Source organism: Panicum virgatum, chromosome 3K (assembly GCF_016808335.1).
Source record: "Panicum virgatum strain AP13 chromosome 3K, P.virgatum_v5, whole genome shotgun sequence".
Classification (NCBI taxonomy): Eukaryota; Viridiplantae; Streptophyta; class Magnoliopsida; order Poales; family Poaceae; genus Panicum; species Panicum virgatum.
The window spans coordinates 12,777,117-12,798,917 of record NC_053138.1 but is presented as its reverse complement, the minus strand read 5'-3'; the positions used below and the strand labels follow the sequence as shown (position 1 = coordinate 12,798,917).

Sequence of the window (21,801 nt, the reverse complement as noted above, 5' to 3'; positions counted from 1 at the left end):
AATGCTGACGGTAAACAATCCAACAGATTTCAGTCCAATGCATTCAGGGTGAATGATAGATATAAGCAAAATGTTTACAGTGAGTTTTGTCTTTCTGTACAAACTCAACAGCTACATGAAAGCAGCCTGGGCGATAACAGGCGCGCACACAAAACTACATGCGATCGTGGCTGCGCTGAGCATCAAACTGGAACAGCTGCAGCCATTTGTTCGCATCACCCTAGACTGCTCCAAGCTGAACAGCAGCAGCAGCTGAAGATCAAAGATAAAAGCACACCACCCGGAGCAAACAAACAAACAATCATCAGAACCAATCAGAACTACTCATTTCCTTCTATATTTTCCACTCCTGTGCTGATAGGGATATACTATGCTCAATCAAAGAAAACTATACAGAAGAATTCAAATCAAAATCAAATCCAATCCCTGTGGAAGCAAGCGATGCAATGGCGGTGGAAGCTGGTCATGGATCCTTGAGGACCTCCATGACGCAATCCCTGACCCTGATGAAGCATTTCATGGAGAACCTCTCGTACACCATCTCGTACATGCGCAGGTTCATGTAGGCAAACCTCATGTATGTGTCCACACATTCTTGGTATTTCTGGTACAGTGCCGGGAGCGTCAGAACAGCCACGATGCCTGCACCGGAGCCATGGTGAATTCTTTCTGAGTAAACAACATTCATGGTGAATCGGAACAGCCAGATGAACAGGCGACGCGAGCAAATAAATTCAGACAAGGAAAGGACAGAACAGCTCACTCGCGTAGCAGAAGGTGGGGAAATCGGTGAGGCTGCCGACGATGGAGAGGGCCCACAGGCAGAGGAAGACCCGGCCGAAGAGGAGCGAGTCCCTGCCCGTGGCGATGTCATGGAAGCCGGAGCAGACGGCGTCGAGGGCGGCGCGCAGCAGGGCCGCCGCCTCGTCCACGCCCCGCTGCGAGACGCGCATCGCCGGGACGGGGGGCGCCGGCCTGTTGAGGAGGCGCGCGGCCTTGGCCCAGAGGAAGAGCACGGTGAGGAGGAGGAGGAGCACGTCGGAGGCGAGGGAGAGCGCGGTGTAGCCGCGGCCCGGGCCGTAGAAGAGCAGCCAGGAGGCGGCGGTGGCCGCCAGCAGGCAGGCGCTGGCGTCGGCGCGGCCCCGGCGCCAGAGCACCACGTCCCACGCTGCAATCCGATCCAACCCAGAATTCAATCGCGAGTTCATACTCATTCATGGGGAGAGAGGGAGGAAGGGTGGTAGGTACGGTACCAAATTCTCCGACGGAGCATGCCCCGCCGCCGGTGGTGATCCGTTCATCCATGGACAAGGAGGCAGGGGAGGGGAATCGAGTCGAATCGGATGGAGCTGGAGGGCTTATTGGAGTGGGGCGGAAGGAACAGCTAGCGGAATCGAATCAGACAGCAGGACGGACGATCCATGCCATGAGCTCCTCCTCCTCCGAGATTTCCCAACCAAAAAATTCCAGTAGCCTTTGCTGTTGGCTGTTGCTGCTGGTGCCCCTGCCTGAGCCAGCAACGGAGACGACGAAGGAGACGTGCGCGAATGATGAGCTGGAATCAACGTGGCGTGGGTCCCACGCACCACTCCACCAGCAGGCAGGGCAGGCCCCGCCCTCATCAATCATCCAATCCACCCTTTCCCTCCCTTTGCCCGTTCCTGCTTTTCCTCCCAACTCTCTCCTTGCCCTGCCCAAATTTGAAATTCCCATCAACTCCCGGGTTCAAAAACGTGTTTTCTGCTTGAATTTCTCCTCCTTGCTCGCAGCCTGTAAGGCTGTAAAACGGTGCAACCTTCTTCTTTGGTCAAATATAATTCCAAAACGTGGTTGTTGCAGCAGGCTTTGATGTATGCTTATTTATTGAAGTCCTGAAGAAGCTTCCGTTCTTGGTCTAGCTCATTTATATCCTGATCACCAAGCTTCCGTTCTGTGGAGAAACAAGACTGGCTTACTCTATTTCTGTTTCCAAAGAGTTTTTTGTTGTCGGCTTGGGAGGTTTTGCCGATGTAGAAATCTAACAGTCAGCTCACCCAGGAATGCAGAAAACAGAATCACCACTTTCCTCAGTTGGATGAGAGAATCATCAGTAGCTGGGGTGGAATTGGAATCCCAACATGCTGCCGTTGTAAATGTAATACTGCTTTTTCTTCTATGAATGAGACGGCAGAGCGCCTGCCAATAATTGCTCAAAAAAAGTATTAAGAACAACAATACCTGTTCCAGCTGGGACAAAGCTTACTTCATTTTTCTCTAGAGCTACAAGTAGAGGAGACATCTAGGAGTAAACTCGAACTAAAAGGGACAAAAGAAAGAGAGAAAAGCAGATAAGAAGAATAGGGAAGGGAGGGGAGGAAAACGGAATTAAAGGATTATACATCAGTTCCAGGTGGGTGTGATAAGCAGTGAGTTTGGGGCGGCTGCGGGCAGGTGGGTGATGGGAGAAATCCATGCTTGGCAGTACGCCGAGCCGACAACGGCGACGCCTTGGGCGTCGTGCTCCTGCTGGGGACGTTGTTGTGACACCCTCCTCGCTTTGTTGGTGGAATCTCTGGGTGAAAACCTTGCCCCTCATTGGGCGGGCGGCGGCGGCACGTCCTAGCGTCGTGCTCTTTCTGAAGACGCTGTCTATGGAGGTTCCCTTCTACGCAGTGCGCTGGATGCTTCACTGGTTGGTTTGGCGGCGTTCGGCCACGCGTAGCGTCGACCGTGTCGGTGCTAGACTCCAACCTTGGTGCCCCGGGGCTTGTGGTGGAGTGGGTGGATACCGGGTTTGAACTTGAAGGGCAGGTGTGCAGCGAGGATGAGCCATGTCTCCGGAGGCTTTCTGTCCGCGCAGGTGGTGCAGTGGTGATTCCAGTAGTGGCACGACGAAGGTGGGGTTTTGCAGTGGCTCGATGGCTCTATTTCACCCTCGACAACGAAGCAAGCCCGGATCCTTGGAGAGTCCAGCGGCGGGAGTGGCAAGACCCCGTGTGCTTTAAGGTGGTGTCCGAGGAGTGGTGTGCGGCGGTGGATGTGGCTAGGCCCCCACACGTTGAGTTGAGGCCTAGGTCGATGTCCCAATCCGACCTGGGCGAGGAGTTGTCTCGGAGTTTCAGGATCCGGCGCAAATTTTTGGTGTTTGGGGTGCATGGTGCTGCAGCGGTACTTCGGCGAGGGGTCTTGCATGGCGGTGGCTCTTTCGGTGTGGTGCGGTGGGCTTCTTTGCTGACTTCTGCCAACGTACGGCCGTAGTTAGGAGATCGGCGATCGTGTGCGTGATATGAAGATGATAGAGGCATGGTGGAGAGGTCAAGGTGGCTACTTGGCTTGCAGCGGACTGCGGCAGCCAGTTCTGCATGACAGCGGCTGGTTGGTGTGGGACATCGTTGGAGACGACGGCACTTGTGAGGTTGGCTGCTTGTCGGCTTCTTCTTGGACAGTGGTGGCGCGGCGTGTTGGTTTTGTATAGAGTCGAGTTGAGTTGCGCAACCGTGTTGACGTCCAATCCAACCAGTTGTGGTTTTGAGTCGAGTTTCGAGTCGAGTTGTGTGATCGTGTTGGCTGGTGGTGGTGTTGGCTGTTATGTGGCCCAGTCTGGGCGTTGTTTCTTCTTTTTAATATAATCAGCAGCTCTCCTGGTTCGTTTCAAAAAAAGATAAGCACAAACTGGAAAATAATTCAGCTGAGATCTCAAACGATTGAAACAGTTGGACAGAGAACCGGCAGCATGACTACAACTTTTGCCAACTCGCATGGAAAACATACATATAGTTCAAGATCTTTATTTGATTAATAAGAAAGCATTATAATTGTGCCAGTTATACAGTGAGGTTTACCACATCTCAAGTCTTTTCACAGTCAAACTGAACAAAAACAAGCAACTTCTAGTTCTCAGATCATTCAGCCAACCAAGTTGGAAATTTCAGAGCTATATCTGACAGTTATGGTGTTGAGCAGGGAGCCAGTGATATAGACCAGAACAATAATCTTTCAGTGCTATTGAACCAAATTTTCCCATAATCTTATTTGTATTTTTACCGTAACACAATGAATACAAAACGCCTGAAAACCAAAACACAACACAGCACAGCATCTTGAGCCCCTAGATGCCCTCAGTTTGTTTGCTTGCTCTGAGCACTAGCAGCTCCATCATCGCCGCCTCCGTTCCTGCCATCCCCATCCGGCGGCGCGGCTGTGAAAGCTTGTGCCGAGCCATGTCGAAGCTTCAGCAGCGTGGCCCTTGCAAAAACAAGCAACCGTTCAATTATTCATCTGTCCTTGATGCAGCGCAACGCGAATCTTGGTTCTTGGCAAGCAGGAAAAAGAAAGGAAGGACGGTGGCTGGTTTACCGTAGACGGAGAGGGGGTCGTTCTTGGCTTTGGTGGCTCTGGACCTCTCGACCTCGCCGTCGTCCTCCTCCGGCGGAGGGGCTGCTCTCCGGCGACCCCAGACCACCCCCATGCCCGCTTCCTTCTTCCCCATCTCCATCTGCATCTGACCTGACCATCTCCATCTATGGACCGGCGCGAGGTGGGGCGGGTGGCGTGCGTTTCCCGCGCGAGGCAGTGGAATTGGCGGGAGGGAGGACGCGCGCGCGCGCGCGAATCGATTCGGTCGTCGGTTGCTGGTTGTGGCTTTGCTGCTTTGGGCCTCAGCAGCAGTCAACTCTGACGGGTGACAAATTCAAATAAAAAAAAACTCTGACGGGTGACGGCTCACTGTTAAAATTCGTAGATAAAAGTCAGCTAGGGGCTCTGGTAAAATGAGGCTCTGTACTCTTCTATGCTTTGCGCCAATGGGACACTGCCCACTGGCCTTCCCTCCTCTGCTGAATTCCATATGCCATCACTTCCTACTGTACATCAATTGCGATCCTGAACAGCAGTTTTCACCATGTCTTGCATACGAAATTCTGTCTGATGACTACATAATACACGGTAGCCAAAGGGCGGGGGGGATGCATAATACGGGTGGCCACATAATACACGGTGCGCCTGCTCGCCCAGGCCACAGCCTGACACTGGCGGCAGGAAAACCCAGATTAAATTTCACAGCGCAGAAAATAAACAAACGAAAACAGAAGCTGGATCCCACAGCACGGCGTGGCGATCAAAAGCAGCACGAAAACAGAAGCTGGATTCACAGCAACAGCTCCATTCCATCAAAAGCAGTAGCCAACCAGGCTAAAACGAAGCACAGCATCAAGGTAGATTCAACGATTCCCAAAACTACCATCCGAACAACCCAAAATACTAGTTCACGGCAGCTTGTTCTGCTGCATTTTGAGTCTCCACGAAACGCACCAATCACATAACAACCACTAAGGCACGTATCGTGACAAAATAAGGCCTACTACCGCCATTTCTTCCCCAACTCTAAAAAGGCACCAATCCCAACCAGCAGAGAGTCCCTCACTTTGCACCATGCTTGGCCTTCGAGTGAGCCTGTAGAGCCATGTCGCTGTTGAACGTCCTGCACAAACAAACAAGACCTGGGATCAATACATTTCCCTTTTCACAAATAAGAGAATGCACTAAGGGAAAACTGTGCCAACTTACTTGCTGCACGACTTGCACACGACCGACCCACCAGATTTTGGGGACTTCTCCTTTGACTTGTCATTGTTCGCAGGGGTCTTGCTCACCTTCTTTGCTGGGTGCGGAGTTGGCACGTGGGCAGTGCCCTTGTTACCACCTGCTCAGACGAATGCATATAAAAAATTCAGATAACATCTTTTCCCCACAGGAATCCCTAACCCTAGCAGAGGCCACATGCCCACTGCTCCTGCAGAAATCCCAAACCCTAGCAGAAGCCACAAGACTACACACCTGTCTTCTGGCCAGATGGCGTGGCAACTTTCGCTTTCTTATCAGAAACAGGTGTCTTCAGAGCATTTTCCGCTGCTCTCTTCTTGCCTACCTCTGGCTGCAAAACATTGCACTCATCTGGTAAGAACAGACTACTCACATGAACACCAGAGTATATCCGTCAAGCAGGCACATACCTTCTTGGGAGTTGGAGTTTCTTCTTCCTCATCATCCTCACTGTCCTCATCCTCCTCACTGGAATCACCCTCATCACTTGAATCCTGCAGCAGAACAATAAAGTTCAACAAGGAAGAGCCATCCTCTAATCTATATGCAGACAAACAACTTCCCCATCCTTCAACTCACATCATCGTTGCCTTCCTCATCAGGAGATAGATCATCGTCATCAGAATCATCATCAGTTTCATCCTCATCACTGTCATCATCAGCCTTGATTTTCTTGTCAACATCCTTTACAGCAGCACTTGAATTTGAAGCCGCAGGCCCTGCCTTGCTTTTCTGCTCCTCCTTCCCTTGAGCTTTGCCTTGATGCAAAAGTAGATACACATTCAGAATATCTCATCCAGTTCATAATCAAAGTTGCAAAACAGAAACACATCTTCGAAAAAAGTATCAACAGATAGGATAAATACCATTTTCCTTGATTAAAGGAATGTTCTGCTCTTCCCCTACATCTGAAACATAGACAGGTTAATACGGAAGAGTGACGTAACAAATTTCTACAGGTGAAAATTGCAAGATTTACCTTCATCTTCTTCAGAATCAAAATCCATTGTGGAAACGAGGCAAAAAAAAACAGGTCAAGGAAAAAAATTCCACATGCACATAAAAAATCATTATGATAATTCCCAAAAGCAGAATTAATTGGACATTACAAAGGATATTCATCTTCCACACCAGGTTGCTCGACCTTGTAACCGGAGAAGAACACACTGGCAGCTTTTGATGTGTGTGACAGCTCAAACTCTTTGTCAAAGACCAAATCAAACGGGATGTGAGGGTACTTGTCATGTGAGAGGGTACCAATGGCCAGCTTCTGATCATCAACTTTGACATACATCAATGCTGTGTCGCTTTTCTTTGATTCCCCAAGAGCAGCCTATCAGATAGTAATCATGAGTAACTTTGACTGCTGACAGAATAGAGATTTACAGAGAAGATTTGTGTCAGGAATAGGCATAAACCTGGGAAAGATGAAGGATGTAGCCATCGCTAGGATCACACTTAACAGTGGTTCCAGGCTTGACTTCAAGACCTGCAAAACATAAACCAATCAGCATGAGATTAGATTATATTAAGCATAGACTATAGGGGAATATAATGCCAAGTAACAAGAATTCAAAGAAGTATCAGGTAACATGGAGACCAAATTCACTAGCATCCTAAGGAGAGAATAAGTGCTAAATCATCAACTAATCTGTGCAAGAGCATTGAACTACAATGGGAAAATCATATGTTGGGTAAAATAACTAGAGACCGCACACTGCACACAAAAATCCGGTTAATATATATGCACCCATTGGGTAGTTGAAAGACCTATTAATTAGGGATATTGTGCCGAGCAAGTTTTACAATTTTCAGAAAATAGGTTACTAGGTCAGCACAATGGCAAAGGGGCCTCCAAGCGCAACACAATGCGAATATGTAAATACAAGCTAAGACTGCCTGCCATGGTATGTAAATATAGCCAACGATACGACTCGATGAAAATAAGCGCATAATAATCACAAGTCGACTCGACAGGGAAAATAACCTAGAGGTCGCACCGCAGCAAAGAAAAGATATGCAAACCCTAAGGTGCTAGAACATAAAAACACGTGCTGAACGGAACGCAACACAACATACAGAGAGAAACCAATCGTAACCCTAATAGGCCCTAGAATACCCGGAGAACAAAGGGATGGCTGAATAGGGATCGAGAGGTTACCCCAGAACTCCATCGGCGTCGAAGGCGAAGGCGGCGGCGGAGAAGATGCGGCGATGGAGGAGCCTAGGGTTTAAGCCGCCGGCCGATGGAACGAATGGAGGAACCGAGTAGAGCCGGGGCAGGCTTTTAAAAGGAGCAGAGCACGGCCTGACCGTCCGATCCTGACTCTGGACCATCCCGACCGCTCGTAGTTTTCTTTTCTTTTTTTTATTGTGTGTGCGAGAGAAAAGAGAGAACGGCCTAAATGGGCCCCAGGAAGTCCTTCCCACTCCTCTTGGGCCGTGATAGATCTCAACCCTTCGGAAGATACGGGCCGTGTCCATGCCGCGGATTGGATGCTCAAGCCTCTTTCATCAGTCAGAGCCTGCTTGGTTTGCTACCAATTTTTGCCATGCTAAAATCTAGACATGCCAATAAGATTTAGCTATCAGTTGGTTTATGTCTAGAAATTAATCATTTTAATCAAAATCATAGCAAGTCACTAGAAACTTCTTAAATCTTACAAGAGAAGAGAGTATTAGTTGGCAGTAAACCAAATGAGTAACTAAATTTCTTCCCAGCACTTTGGCATGCTCTGATTTTGGTAAGCCAATATATTGTTTTGCCATGATTTTGGTTTTGCAAAAATTGACATCCAACCATTTAGGCTCTTAGTTTGCCACTGGAAAATACCTTAAAAAAATTTGCCACCGGCAAATATGCACATGCTTGACGTTATAAATATAGAGACATCCGATAAATATGGTGTAACATCTCCTCCTGCTGACCCTTACTATTGGCATCGTTGATGCGTGAACGGTGAACTCATGCTCTGGCCGAAGGTCCTGGCGCTCTGGTCATACCATCGTCAAGCTAAGCACGTGATGTAACCTTCGAGTCCAAAAAAACCGCATGGGACTGGCAAAACAATGTTGCTAAAGGACACGCGCGTGGCGCGATTGTTTTGTTTTTCCTCTACGAATAATTTTCTCGATACAGATTTTGTTGTGTTTTCACATTCTTATTTTTAAATTCAGCTTACAAATACAATGTTGTTGTTGGGTTCTCATTATATATGTTTTGAATGCACCATCGATGATGCGTGTTAGACTAAACTAAAATTTCTGATGGAAATATTACATATATTTTAGAAATAGCTAAAGATAAAGACAAAGATTTGCCCAAGCCAACAATAATCAGGACAAAAACTATAGCAGTAAGCGACCCATAGAATACAATATAATCAGGCTGAGAGAGTGAGAGGTACGATCGCAACAGTCCGACGATTCAATGCAGCATCTGCACGGGGATTCTTCTGAGCCATGCCCATCCATCAACATAATAAATTCTGTTATCTGGATTTTCAGCTCATATTGCCGGGCTACGCCACGCGCAGCGAGAGTCGTACATACAAGACACAGCACCAACCATCCCCTGTTACATGCCACCTAAAGCTAAGCCCTGTTTTCTCTCACAGTTTTAGGCCGAGGATGGCCAGTCCTTCCGGATCTCGAAGCAGTAGCCCATGTCCAAGTAGACTTTCCCATCATCGTCCACAAACTGGAAAACCAAATTCATACAAATTCATTAGGCTCTATGCATTTCCAAGGTTCTTATCAGGGAGGTAGTCTTCAAATATGTAAAGATATAACATTTACTTTTAGGGTTTCCTTACCTTCAGCTTTGCAGAATATGAACCCCTCGCAAAGATGCCGCTAGGTGTCGTATCTTCCTCAGCCTCGTACATGTAAGGCTCCTGCTGAGGACTGAAGGTCCCCAGCATCACCTTCTGTTTTTCCACTGCAAGACCAACCGGGGGTAAACTGTCTTAGGCCTAGGGAGAGCATGCGCACTAACTCAATGACTGGGATTTCGATATGAAAGGCCAATTGAACCACATGAGGGGTTTGCCATACATAGCATTCGACATACTGAATGCAACTTTCTTATATAATGAGAATCATGAGCCACAAAGCTACAGACAAGTAGACAACATATAAAAATTTTGTGAATCCATCCATACTATAAATAACTAGTGTTGTGTCCTTCAAGTGCTGGACGCCTTGACCCAACACCACATTTGTCAAGTTCCATGGAAAAAAATATTTGGCGCAAACGGAATAGCAGGGACACTTGAGTACATGACTTCATGATCCAGATAAATTGACTACATGATCCAGATAAGTACAGATGAAATTAACATTCATTGCAAAAAAAAGGACAATAGCAATTATTTTTACATAAAGAAAATCAATCATGTATAATGCAGAATTCATGAGCCAAATAGTTAGTAGTTTCATGGTAAGCATTTACATAAACAAGCACTAGAATGTAATGCAATGCAGATGTAAATTAACAAGGGTCATGTAAAACTAGTCAAAATTCATGCTACCATCCTTATTCTCATGAAGTGCAGCATCAGCACGTAACCAACAAAGATGACACACAGCTATGCATATGTTTCATTATGAATCACCTCTTACTCCAGCCTTCCAGACAGTGTGTGTATATCTGAGACCAGACACAATGTTGTTGGAGACAGTGAAGGAGAAGCGGAAGCTGTAGGTGCTTCCATCCTTGAGCGCGAATGCGTACCCCTTGTCATCCCGTACAAGTGGGATTGGCAGAACCAGATCTGGTCGATCCGGAGTTAGGATGGTCAGGTTCAATATGGTCACCTCGGGTTCTGCAGTCTCTGCATACATAAAGGGACTATCAGTCCAAGCATCTAAAACTTCGTTTGATTGATTGCACTTTCCAGGCCATGTTCCTGTTAATCTATTTAGCTGCACTGGAGTCATTAGCTCAATGTTAATTTGTCGCTTGAGAAAAATTTAAAGGTCAGCTTATTTGTTAATTAGCGTGTGAAATTGAATGAAAGAAACTGCGAAACATGATGTCACTGGTGGACCCACCAATAGGGCGAGGTAGGGCAGCTGGCCTACCCAGGCTCCTCGCGCTCTTCTCTGAGTGCTCCAGTTCACATCCACCCACACTGCCTTAGTTGGCACTGGCAGCGTTTGGAAGAAGAGAACGAAGGAGTATGGGCCTTATGAGCTATGCATTTGCTAATTAGACCAGTCCAACATTATTTGATTAAGAAGCAAAGCCCAATTAACAGCTGCCTATGCATTCTAGTCTAGACACCCTTGTGTGTCCTATAGCGCGGTTCGCCTGCTCCCTCCCCTCGAATGCAGCAGCGGAAGATGGTCATTGGAGACACTCGGCAGGGCATACCAACAGCCAAGCAATCAGCGCCGGCATACCAACAGCCAAGCAATCAGCGCCAACAGCGGCAGAGGAGTGATGGTGTCTGCTGGATGCATGTGAGAGCACGGCGTGGGACATAGCAGATTAGAGTAGCAGGCCATGCACTGGATGTTCAGTCAAGCAAAATTATAATTTGTATGTAGACTGTAGTTTGGTATATATGTACTTTGCATAACATGCCATCAAAATTTTGTCAAAAGCTCTAATCCATATGTAAATTATTTCAGTATGAATTTGATCAAATGCCCAATTGTGGTGTTTATGCGTGCATCTACTCGTACCATGGAAAAAAAATGATCCAAGTGATGGTGCAACGGCAACTTCATATGGTTTGGCATATATATACTTGCATCCACCCTACCTAATATTTTATGCTGGGTCCACAACTGCATGATGTAGTGAATTTAATATCACATCGTTCCATGGACACCATTTTTGGTTTGTATACTGACTATCATTTTTGACATTTCAATACACGTACGAACAATAGTGCAGAATTAAAATGTACCTCCAAGCTTAGTGGTATCAACATCTCCAAGGAGCTGCTCTTTCCACCTCCTTAGGCTGTCATCATCCTAGGCAAATAAATCACATCCAAAGGGTAAATGGGTGGGCAAACAATAGTAATCATGCTGTCAATGGTGGCCTAATCTACATACTGAAGATATCATAAAGTCACATATGTGATTGCCTGATTGGGCATAATTGTGTTACCTTATCGAGCTCAAGGTGGTCCTTGAGGGGAACCTGAGGGCCAAGCACCACCGTGTGCTTCCCATCATTGTCATCATTGTCGTCATCCTCCATATCATTGGTACCCGTGTCATTGTTGCTAATGCTCACTGATGCTTCCTTATTCTCCTCCTTATCCATCCTCCCCCTTGTCTAGGCTTCTTTCCTGTAATACAATAAAAAATGCAGATGATGACAATGAATCGAGCAAAAACATAGTCCCTCCTAACATTCTAGGCAACCAATATATGACAAGCTAGATTAATTGCAGGTTGTTGTGCAGGAGAGGCAAAGTGTTAAAAGCAAGGGCCAAATAAATAAGTGAATCAAATCTTGGAGTTTCGTTTAGTAGCATCGCATCACGTCACACACTAGTTGTTGTAACATGCAGATCAACATGGGGTGTGCTCAATGGCAAATTATACTTTTTTTTTGCTGGAGAGAGCGATGAATGGGGACCTTTGTCCCCACTACCAGAACGATGATCCAGCTACAACAGTGTGGTGTCCTGCGTTGACCACGTTCCTAGTTTTATGACAAAGTTCCAGGAACAGGGAATGTGGTGTCATCCCGCATTCCAGGCTGCTAAGCCCTGGTCTAAGTGTGCGTGAGCATGTCTTTACAAGATCTCGGCTAGGTGCAGGATATCAGAGGTAGATTCTCAATGGCAGCTTGGTTGCAGTATGCTCATTCCTCAAGCATGGGATAACCCCTCAGGGCATCTCATTTTACTCTGGAGTGGCGAATCAACATATATGGCAAATATTTCTGGAAAATAGGCTGCGCAACTGCAGCTCCGCAGCAAGAAAATCCACAAGCAACTGGATGCCACAATTGAAAGAAAGAACAATTTAGATTGCTTGCTCACAAGTCATGGCAATAAAAAGAAAAGGCATCCTGGCACAAAGACAACTCCAAGAACCAGTGGCAGAACGTGCAATAAATTAATTTTATATGGGGTAGATACAAACAACAGACCGTTATAACCAATAATAAAAACAAACCAAATAGACAAACAATCATTGCAACTTTAACAGTTATGCATTCACACTTGCTTGTATTGTGCAATTCCAAACAACACGAACTAACAAGCATAAAAAAGGAAGCTTATCTTCACATATTGCTTATGTAATCAAATCAAAGTACAGTATAGTACTCTAATTCAATAGTTTGTCTCTACATTTGCCATATCAAGTCCATATTACTTTCCGATTGATGGAACCAAGATAGAGCATCGCATTGCACGAGCTATTCAGTCAATTAACTAGTGGTGACATTTACTAAGGGGCAACATCTGCGCCTACACTTTCCTCTTCAAGCTTACAAGGCATAGCATGCTATTCAATCCGTGCACCAGAAAAATGGAGAAAACCCTACTGCGTCGCTTAATAACGATATCAAGTCATCATAGCACAAACAAATGGCAAGGATGTACACTTTCGAACCAGATGGAATAATCAGTCTGGCTAGTACGAAACTCCAATGGCTCATAGGTTTCGAGCGCGTCAGTGTTAGCCAGGGCCCAGGGGCGGACCCAGCATACACATGTACACCAGATAATTTTTGCAAACGAAATCGAAGTTTGTAGGTAATATATTGTAACTGGATTCAGATCCGAATAGAAATAGCTTTGTTAGGGTTTGGGGGTGCTCCGTTCGCACAGCAGAAAGAAAGAGAAGGGGCGGGCATACCTGGCGGATGCTCGTCGCCGGCAAAGGGTTGGGCGAAGACGTGACAAATGGCGCCGCCGCTCGCTCAGTCTTCGCCGCCAGGGAAGGAAGAGCAAGGGAGTAGAGAGAGTCCGAGAGAATGGAAATGTTTAAGAAATAGAGGGAGGAGATCAACCTGACTACCTGACCAAGCCGATTCCACCCAAAAAAGGGGAAGCGTATCTGAGCCCTGAGCCCCTGAGAGCGGGAGGGCTGTCAATGAGCCGAGCCGAGCTCGAGCGAGCCCTGCCACCTCTGGAGCACCCCGAGCCGAGATCGATCTGAGCTAACTTTTTTTTTTCTTTCTAATATAGGTGAGGAGACATATATATAAGAGACGGATTCAATTTGATAAATAAATGGAAAAGGAAGCGTATCTGAATATTTAGCTTTATTATTTTATGTTTATTTTAACTTGTGCGACACAGCAGCTCGCTACGTAACGGAAGGCTCTAATTTTAATTTCGGATGGTTGAAAAATTAATAGAGGTGGCAATGTGCATGTACATACAAACAGAAAAACTCAAACTTCGTCAAATAGCTCGGTCACGGATCATGGACCTAGTCATCTCAAGATTTGGTCCAAGTTTTTTTTTGAGAAACACAGACGCTCACAAACACGCACGCACACTCATCCCTATGAATACACGCACGCAACCCTACCCCTATGAGCACCTCCGAGAGACTGAACCGGCAAATTCTCGAGATTGACGAAGTCACCACAGGCGCTCCGCTATCGACGGAAACGTCGCCTATCACTGAAAGCACAAACGCCGTTAAATCTTAGAAAATTCGCTCCCACGGGGAGTCGAATCCAGGACCTCAGATGCTACTGAGGCTCTTTACAGACCCTTTCGCAAGATTTGGTCCAAGCTTAGCTCAACTTAAATTAAATTCTTAGTAAGTCAAATTTAAACAGTTTGTTTAAAAGCATTTTTGGTAGGCCTACCGAGGAATAGGAGTGAACTGTGAATCTCAGTAGTCCCGCAAGTATAAATCAACTAATTGTGACGTGTTTTATTTCTTTACTTCTCCTTCTCTCTTTTTTATACTCCTCTTTTCTTTTTAATTTAATAGACAAAATAATAAAAATCTTGATCATCTTTTTTATAAGGGAAAAGTCCAATTTTCACCCTCAAACTATCGTAAAAGTCTGATTTTCAACCTTCAACTACGGAATCGGACAACATAGGCCATTCAACTGTCAAAACCGGGCAAATTTTACCCTTGAGGTGGTTTTGTATTTTCTAAAAAAATTAAATAAATCTAATTAGATCTAAAAAATCAAAACTAATTCACTTTAAATCAAAAAAATATGAAACTAGTACCAAAAATTTTCTAAAAATGTAACCTATCTATTATTGCTCTATTTGAATCTTAGTTATTAAAACTAATAAGCATAAATGCAAGCAACCAAATATTATGAATATAAAAAATAGATCTGAATAGCTCACAAGTCATGTGACAATAGATAGGTTATATTTTTAGAAAACTTTTGATACCCATTTCATAATTTTTTTTGACTCTATTTGCCCTATGTTGTCTGATTTTGTAGTTGAAGGTTCAAAATCGGACTTTTGTGATAGTTGGAGGGTGCAAACCGGACTTTTATCTTTTCATAATACTCTATTTGGCCATATAAAACATGTTATACCAATTAAATTGGGCTCTGCTCTAATTATTATGCTACTGAATTAATCTTTTTAATATTGGCTATTATCCAAATCCTACACATGTGCATATATACACACATGAAATATTAGCGAATAGCGAGAAAATAACATTCCATGCAAATACTAATCAACAAAATTCTGACAAGCAAAAGATCACGTATCTACAAACACATATATCTAACAAACAAGATAGGGAACCGTTTATCTTCTCCAATTCGACTTTAGATCGTGGCTTAAAAAACACCACTAAGAATTATAACGATACAATGTCAGAACAACTGTTTGATTTAGTGTTTATAATAGATGATGGTTCGACTAATCGTAATGAAAATATTAGGATTGTTGACATCTTATAATCCGTCATTTAGAACATTTGTTGGCATTGATTTTTTTTAGCATAGCTATTTGCAATAAAATGAATATGTTCTTAAAATGGAGTATAGAAAGTAATATTATATTAATTTATCGTACAATCAAGTAACGGCTCCTAACATTTCAATTAATATCTCTACATATTTATAAGGAGCAGATTTTTTTCTTAATTCGTCATTAATTTTGGCTATTAAATTTCTCATCAGATATAGAATTGAAGAGTTCCTATCTAGATTCTATAGTCTGCTGTAACTTGGAATCGAGTTTGCCTTATCTTTTTTTTATATAATTTATAGATAGATGATTACCAAGAGGGGAAGGGAAAGGGCATGAGCAGCACAAAGTAGACCGTGCCACTGATATGGAGGCAGCCTTTTCAAGGTAACCACGCAACAAAGCCAGTGACAACCTTAGAGAGCAAACAATTGGTGAAAGAAGGGTTAGCTCACTCATCACAGTGTCGGAACAAGCACGCATACTAATATGGTGGTCACCCTTTATCGGTGCTAAAGTCAGGGTTTGTCTCCAGCACCGTGAAGGATTTCGAGGAGATTTTTTGAGGAAGGAGGATGGGTGGCATGTATGAAAGTGTTTAGAAGTGCTATAGGTCCAAATTTTATTTGAAAAGATCTTAAATAAGATGTTTTCAAATGGAATTTAATTATAACATGATTATATTTAAGTATATAAGATTAATAAATCCTTCACAGTGTCACCTATATCAATGCACTAGCATATTTGCTAGTATTATAATAAATTGTTCCAGCTAAAAAAGTCTTACTTTACCATACCCAGTATTGAAAAAAATGCCAATGTGATTTCCCCCCTCCACTATATGATTTGTAATGTTGTAGGGTATATTTTTTTCAAATCATATGCTTGGTTTGGTGAAAAAAATCGGCGGAAGTTGATTTTGGCACTTGCTTTTTTCTCCTTGCATTGCATAATGCCATGGGTTGCCTTATGCGTATAGTGCTCGTTGATTGTAAAATGTGAGTGTGAACACAAACCAAAATAGCTGGATGTTAACATATCATATCATAGGTTCTTATTTGCATTCGTCATTAAATAAATAAGATGGCTACCAGTAGTGTAGTAAATAAATAGATGACGAAGGAATGGGAGGTAATGGAAGGCAATGGGAGGTGCTCCAGCAGACTATTAATCCCATCGCCAATACCAAATTTTTTTTGGCAATCCCCAAAACACAACACCCTCTCCCTCAAATGTAGGGGTTTTCTCCCTCCACACTATTTTTTGAGTAATCTGCTAGAGTAGTTGCTACAAAAAAATATAAAAAGTACTATTGGTAATGGAGAGAGAAAATATATAGAGTATGATCCTTTGTGTCCCGTGTCTTCCAAATCCAAACACACAAAGGAACAAGAGCAAAGAGTGGACCGTCGTGCTTCTCTCTCGCGCGCAGTGGAGTGGATTGGACGAGCCCAAATTTAGAACACCCCCTCTCCATCCCTACCCAGCTTTGCTAGCACTTTGCTTTGATTCCTCCTCCGCCTGCACCTCTACCTCCGCCATCATCTTCTTCTCCTCTCGGCGATCCATCGACGACCCCCCAGATGCACGGTATGACCTGCTGATCCATCATTCCACTGCATCTTGCGTTCGGCAGCATGCATGCATCGATCATCTTGTTCCTCGTAGGGATCATGCTTAGTTCTGTTGGTTACTTGGTGCCCTCTCTAATTGATTCTTATTCATCTGGTTTGTGTGCGTGGCCAGGATCGAATTCGAATCCCCACTGATTGATGCCGATGCATGCATTGCCTTTTCTGTTTCTTGCTTGATTACGCACGCATCTATTCGATCGTAATCTTCTCCTCCTGGCAGTTGCTAGCTAGCACACATGGAGCCTTTGCCAGATATCTACCCCTTGACAGACCTGCAGATTGGGTAAATTCTTGTTCATCAATTTGGTTTCTGATGAAGACGATGAAGACGTAGTATATATGAATTTCGGTGTCGTGCTTGCAGGGACATTCAATCCTACATCTCGCGGGCGTTCCTCTACTTCGCCTCGCTGAGTAAGAAGGTGTTCATCCTCGTGGACAACCAGCCCTGGCTGTCGGCAAGCAGTCGCGGTCGGCGAGGCTGTGGCAGTTCATGGTCACCAAGGTAAATCAATCGCGTCGTGCTGCCGCACCGCGCCGCCCGCCGGAGACGAATAATCGAAGCCTCGCCTCGGCTGATCCGTCCTAGTAGTTTTTTTGGAGTACAGGATGTCTCCGTTCGCCAACTCGCGCGCCAAGCAGGTCCCGTCCTTGGCCGCGGCGGCGGCCGCCGCCTCGGCCGCCGCCGCCGTCGGGGAGAGCGACGCGATGCGGCGGTGGTTCGCGGTGGCGGACCTGAGCCGGGCGTTGCACGGGTTCCTGGTGTTCGAGGTGTCGTGGCGCGACGTGCACGGCATCAACTACCTGAACGAGCTGCTGACGGACACGTCCCTGGCGCTGGAGGCGCGCTACATGAAGAAGTGGGAGTTCTACAGCGCGGAGCAGGCGGCCGGGTGCACCCACCTCTGGTTCCTCGGCCGCGCCGCCGAGGCCCGGGCGCTGCGCGGCTACCTCGCCGCCCTGCACGCGCACTCCGACCCCAGCGAGCACCTGGAGGAGTGCAGCGTCGCGCTGCGCCGGACGTGCTCGTCCTCGTCCCTCAGCGCCGTCTCCGAGGATGACGACGACGGAGGCGGCGGCGAGCCGGCGGGCCACCCCGGCGGCATGCCCCGCACCGGCTACTCCTCGGAGGCCGACTACGTCGGCTCCCCGTCGGCCTCGGTCCGGGCCCGGCGCGCGCGCGCCGAGGCCCCCATCGTGGCCCCCGCGCAGTACAGCGACACGCTGATCCTGTTCCGGTTCCGGGACAGCCTGCTGCCGGTGAAGCTGCGGCAGATCATCATGGCGGACATCCGGCTGCTGACGCTCCTCGAGTCCGGCCTGCCGCCGTGTGTCATCTTCTTCCAGTCCTACCCGCTGCTGTGCCAGCTCTACCGGCCGTGGATGCGTCCGCTGGTGCGGAGCCTCTACCTGCTGGCGTCGCTCGTCACGGTGCTCATCGGCTTCTACGACCTCTACAAGAACGTGCCGCTGCTCAAGTCGGCGGCGGCGCGCATCTGCGGCCCGCTCTTCGGGTGGATCGAGACGTGGGACATGGTGACCCGGATCCAGTACCTGGGCACCATGCTCTTCCTCCGCAACCTGCGCAAGTGCCTGCAGAGCCTGCTGGCGCTGCTGCGCGCGGCGCAGGCGGTGCTCCGGCCGTGGCGGCGCCGCTGGCCGACGCCGCGGGCCCGCTGCTGGCCGCCTGCGCCGAGCTGGGCGGCCTGCTGGCGGAGGGCCTGGCGCCGGCGTGGGCGCTGCTGGTGGACGTGGCGGAGGTGCTGTGGGCGCCCTTCGACCTGGTGCTGGACACCGTGGCGGGCTGCCTGTGGCCGCTGCTGCAGGTGGCGATGCTGCCGGCGCGCGCCGCCGCGGCGCTGGCGGGATGCGCCGGCACGCTGCTCTCCGCCACCTACAACTTCTCCAAGGACATCTGGGAGACCATGAGCAGCATCTTCGAGCTCAACCACATGTCGGAGGCGGCGCAGCAGAGCGCCTTCGACATGTCGCAGATCAAGACGCTCTGGAACGACCTCTTCTCCCAGGTTTTTCTTTGTTTTCTCGCGCTGCAATGCAAATATATACATACATATATATAACAAGTAGTAGCACCCTGATTTCATATATAACAAGTAGATCTTCCGCGCCCTCAGGGGCATACTCAATGGCATATCGGTGTTCTTCGCGTCCTGCAATAGGCACAGGCTCAGGTACTACTTTCCAATCCATCCCATGAGCCAAACAGATTGCATTGCATTGTCTTTCTTTTTCTCTCTGTTTTTTTTTTTGCGAAGAAAACACATTGTAAAAAGAACCGCTCGCTAGCTCATCTAGTCCATGCATTGTGTTCTTGCTGCAACATCTACAACCATGCGCAGTCAAGGCCGCGGCACATGCTCCGCGTCACTAGGCTGGCGCCGAGCTCGTGTCGATGCAAGCACAAGGGGAGACGCCGTCCGGGGAAGAACAGCGAGGTGTGCGTCAGTGTGGCCATGTCTATGTGCAGCCGCAGCAGATTCTATTCGTCGAATAAAACTCATCCCTGCTTTCCTGCTTCTACCAGGGTGACGCGGTGGTGGAATGCGATGTCTGCAAGTGAGCACAAATATGTACATATATATATCATCTCAGACTTCCATTCCGTGTACCCATATACATGTATACATATTTATAAATGTTAATACTGTCAACACACATCAGAGGATGCTTTAGCTGCCATGATTAAGTGTCTGGTCAGGTAAGTGATCAATCAAAATCGGGCCCCATGATCTGTGAGTGCCAGAGGGAGAAAAAGGGGAGCTGGGAGGAGATTTTTATGGGATTTAGCATTTCATTTTGAAAACTCAACTAGCTTCAGTTCCATTCAGACATGGTCCATCAGCAACCCGTTCACGCATCGCCCCAACACCTCCCTTGGCGTGTGTGTCAACAACATGGCTGTCACCCTTTGTGTTTAGCAACAGCTTCCTGTTGTAGCAGAGCTGAATTTCTGGCGATGTGAAGCAAGCAAGCGAGAACAAGGCACGGCAGTGTTTGCTGCATCCTGCACAGGATGCAAAAATGTAGGCACAACGCATATACTACTCGAGTTGCAGAAGCCAATTAAAACGGCACCACGCACCAGAAGAAACTAAACGAGGAACCAAAGTACTAAACATTTCTGAACATGAAAAAGCACCAGGAATTGGGGAGCTGTTTCTTCTGTTCCCGTTCCGAGGTGTAAACTGACTTTTTTTTTCTGCTCTGTTTGAATGCTACTGTAACACCCGGGGTGTTAATCACCTTGCATTAAGGCTGAGCACACGATTAACCTCATCATTAGCACTGAGTTTGCATACATAAAAATGTTGGATAAATTTATACCAAAAATTTTCACATGAGATCCTTTAACAAGTTTTCAAAATGAAATCAAATCGAATTCTAATTTAAGCATCTAAACACATGAAATGATGAGTTCGAGTTTGGTTAGAAATTATGTTTCAATTTTGAAATGATAAGAAGTTGAATTTGCAAAAAACTGAAACCAACATTACCAAAAATTTAGTTTGTCTCGGTCAGGACCGGTATGACCGGTGTGACTGACTGGTCTGACCGGTTGCTCCGGATGTCCTATATTACAGGGACCCCACAAGTCTATAAACTAATATCTCTCTCCCTCACAGCTCACTCCCTCTTCCTCACGTCACCCTCTCTCTCCCTCTCTCACTCACGAGCTCCCCCTCTTCCTCACGAACTCCCTCTCTCTCTAGTACCCTAGGGTGCAAATCCCCCATCCCAAATCCATCTCAAGGCCAAGGAGACTTCAAGATGGCGTGGAGCACCTTCTCCTCCACATGCTCCTCCCCGGGGAGCGTTGGATTTCAAGTTCTTCGCGAGGAGGAAAAGCCCGTTCAAGGTACTCCAACTTGTGCCGGCCCGATCTATTTTCTAGGAGGTTCTAGGTGATTTCTTTTGGTCAATCATCTCCTTATGCATCCTTGAACTAGGATTCAAGAGGGTTTCAATTTTGGTGGGCTAGTTTTTCCACCATGAGAATTTCTGTTCTTGGTAGAAAAAAATGCTGTCGGGCCCGGAGACTCCAGGTATAAGCCCGGATACTCCGGATTTTTAACATTCCGGGGACAACTCCGGGTATAAGCCCGGATACTCCGGATTTGGAGCACTCCGGGGAAAACTCCGGGTATAGACCCAAAAACTCCGGATTTGGGAGTCCGGATACTCTGAGAATGTGCCCGGATACTCCGGATTTTTGGTCTCGAATCTGAACGGTGGTGAATGTAAAACTAGGTTTATTAGCTTTATATTTTCATGCTCGGTAGGATAGAACTATAAAGTGTGTTGTTTGACAATTTTTACATGTAATTTTTAATGGTGCTAGATAAAATGTTTTTATAGTTTATAAATGCATAGTTGGAGTTAGGAGAATTCTAAAAATACAAAACCAGTTGGGTTAACTTTGTGTAGACTCATGTAAGGTTTAATTAACCTCCGCCGGTGTAGTTGTTTATAGTTAGACAATATCGACCTTTGTGCTTGTATTGCTCCACTTTTTATTGCATTATCCATGCATTCATACATATGCATCGTTGCACCTCACTTAGGTACGCTAGATGTACGACATGTGGACATGAAGCACGCGGTGTGGAGTCGAACCACAAGACGGTGTTTGGCGGATATCTCCAGAAGAAGGAAGGACCCTAAGAAGCAACCAAAGA

The 21,801-nt window shown here is 46.6% G+C and overlaps 3 protein-coding genes, 1 long non-coding RNA gene and 1 pseudogene across 5 annotated transcripts; 1 reads left to right on the top strand and 4 right to left on the bottom strand.

The window, feature by feature from the left end:
- Window positions 1-42: 42 nt before the first annotated feature.
- Window positions 43-1,584, bottom strand: LOC120700404 (reticulon-like protein B12). The gene is made up of 3 exons (XM_039984627.1): window positions 1,254-1,584; window positions 764-1,168; window positions 43-642 (listed from the first exon to the last, which is right to left on the bottom strand). Exons 1-3 carry the CDS (start codon window positions 1,303-1,305, stop codon window positions 464-466), a joined length of 636 nt encoding a protein of 211 aa, XP_039840561.1. The 5' UTR covers window positions 1,306-1,584; the 3' UTR covers window positions 43-463.
- A 2,265-nt stretch (window positions 1,585-3,849) lies between these two features.
- On the bottom strand, window positions 3,850-4,633 carry LOC120700402. Its single transcript, XR_005685886.1, has 2 exons — window positions 4,336-4,633; window positions 3,850-4,224 (listed from the first exon to the last, which is right to left on the bottom strand). It is a non-coding gene; the product is annotated as an uncharacterized LOC120700402 (long non-coding RNA).
- A 476-nt stretch (window positions 4,634-5,109) lies between these two features.
- Window positions 5,110-7,877, bottom strand: LOC120700401 (histone deacetylase HDT2-like). Of its 2 annotated transcripts, none has more exons than XM_039984624.1 (10): window positions 7,742-7,877; window positions 6,999-7,069; window positions 6,699-6,913; window positions 6,560-6,588; window positions 6,447-6,488; window positions 6,160-6,338; window positions 5,991-6,074; window positions 5,815-5,914; window positions 5,545-5,680; window positions 5,110-5,458 (listed from the first exon to the last, which is right to left on the bottom strand). In XM_039984624.1, exons 1-10 carry the CDS (start codon window positions 7,752-7,754, stop codon window positions 5,398-5,400), a joined length of 930 nt encoding a protein of 309 aa, XP_039840558.1. In that variant the 5' UTR covers window positions 7,755-7,877; the 3' UTR covers window positions 5,110-5,397. The 2 variants fall into 2 exon arrangements, with proteins under 2 accessions (XP_039840558.1, XP_039840559.1); XM_039984625.1 differs by having other exon boundaries at window positions 5,815-5,911.
- A 1,019-nt stretch (window positions 7,878-8,896) lies between these two features.
- LOC120700400 (rho GDP-dissociation inhibitor 1-like) lies at window positions 8,897-13,585 on the bottom strand. Its single transcript, XM_039984622.1, has 6 exons — window positions 13,414-13,585; window positions 11,705-11,887; window positions 11,499-11,565; window positions 10,197-10,415; window positions 9,396-9,520; window positions 8,897-9,280 (listed from the first exon to the last, which is right to left on the bottom strand). The coding sequence occupies exons 2-6, from the start codon at window positions 11,861-11,863 to the stop codon at window positions 9,200-9,202; spliced, it is 651 nt and encodes a 216-aa protein (XP_039840556.1). The 5' UTR covers window positions 11,864-11,887; window positions 13,414-13,585; the 3' UTR covers window positions 8,897-9,199.
- A 3,937-nt stretch (window positions 13,586-17,522) lies between these two features.
- LOC120700399 lies at window positions 17,523-19,804 on the top strand (annotated as a pseudogene).
- Window positions 19,805-21,801: the final 1,997 nt, after the last annotated feature.

Coding starts and splice junctions, on each gene's coding strand:
- LOC120700404 (XM_039984627.1), bottom strand. CDS start 1,305: ATGGATGAACGGATCACCACCGGCGGCGGGGCATGCTCCGTCGGAGAA. Junction 1,169..1,253: donor ATGCTCCGTCGGAGAATTTG/GTACCGTACCTA, acceptor ATCGGATTGCAG/CGTGGGACGTGGTGCTCTGG. Junction 643..763: donor CCCCACCTTCTGCTACGCGA/GTGAGCTGTTCT, acceptor GCTCCGGTGCAG/GCATCGTGGCTGTTCTGACG.
- LOC120700401 (XM_039984624.1), bottom strand. Junction 6,339..6,446: donor TCCTTTAATCAAGGAAAATG/GTATTTATCCTA, acceptor TTTTGCATCAAG/GCAAAGCTCAAGGGAAGGAG. Junction 6,075..6,159: donor ATGAGGAAGGCAACGATGAT/GTGAGTTGAAGG, acceptor GTTCTGCTGCAG/GATTCAAGTGATGAGGGTGA.
- LOC120700400 (XM_039984622.1), bottom strand. CDS start 11,863: ATGGATAAGGAGGAGAATAAGGAAGCATCAGTGAGCATTAGCAACAAT. Junction 10,416..11,498: donor TGATACCACTAAGCTTGGAG/GTACATTTTAAT, acceptor TTATGTATGCAG/AGACTGCAGAACCCGAGGTG. Junction 9,521..10,196: donor CTGGAAGGCTGGAGTAAGAG/GTGATTCATAAT, acceptor TTGGTCTTGCAG/TGGAAAAACAGAAGGTGATG.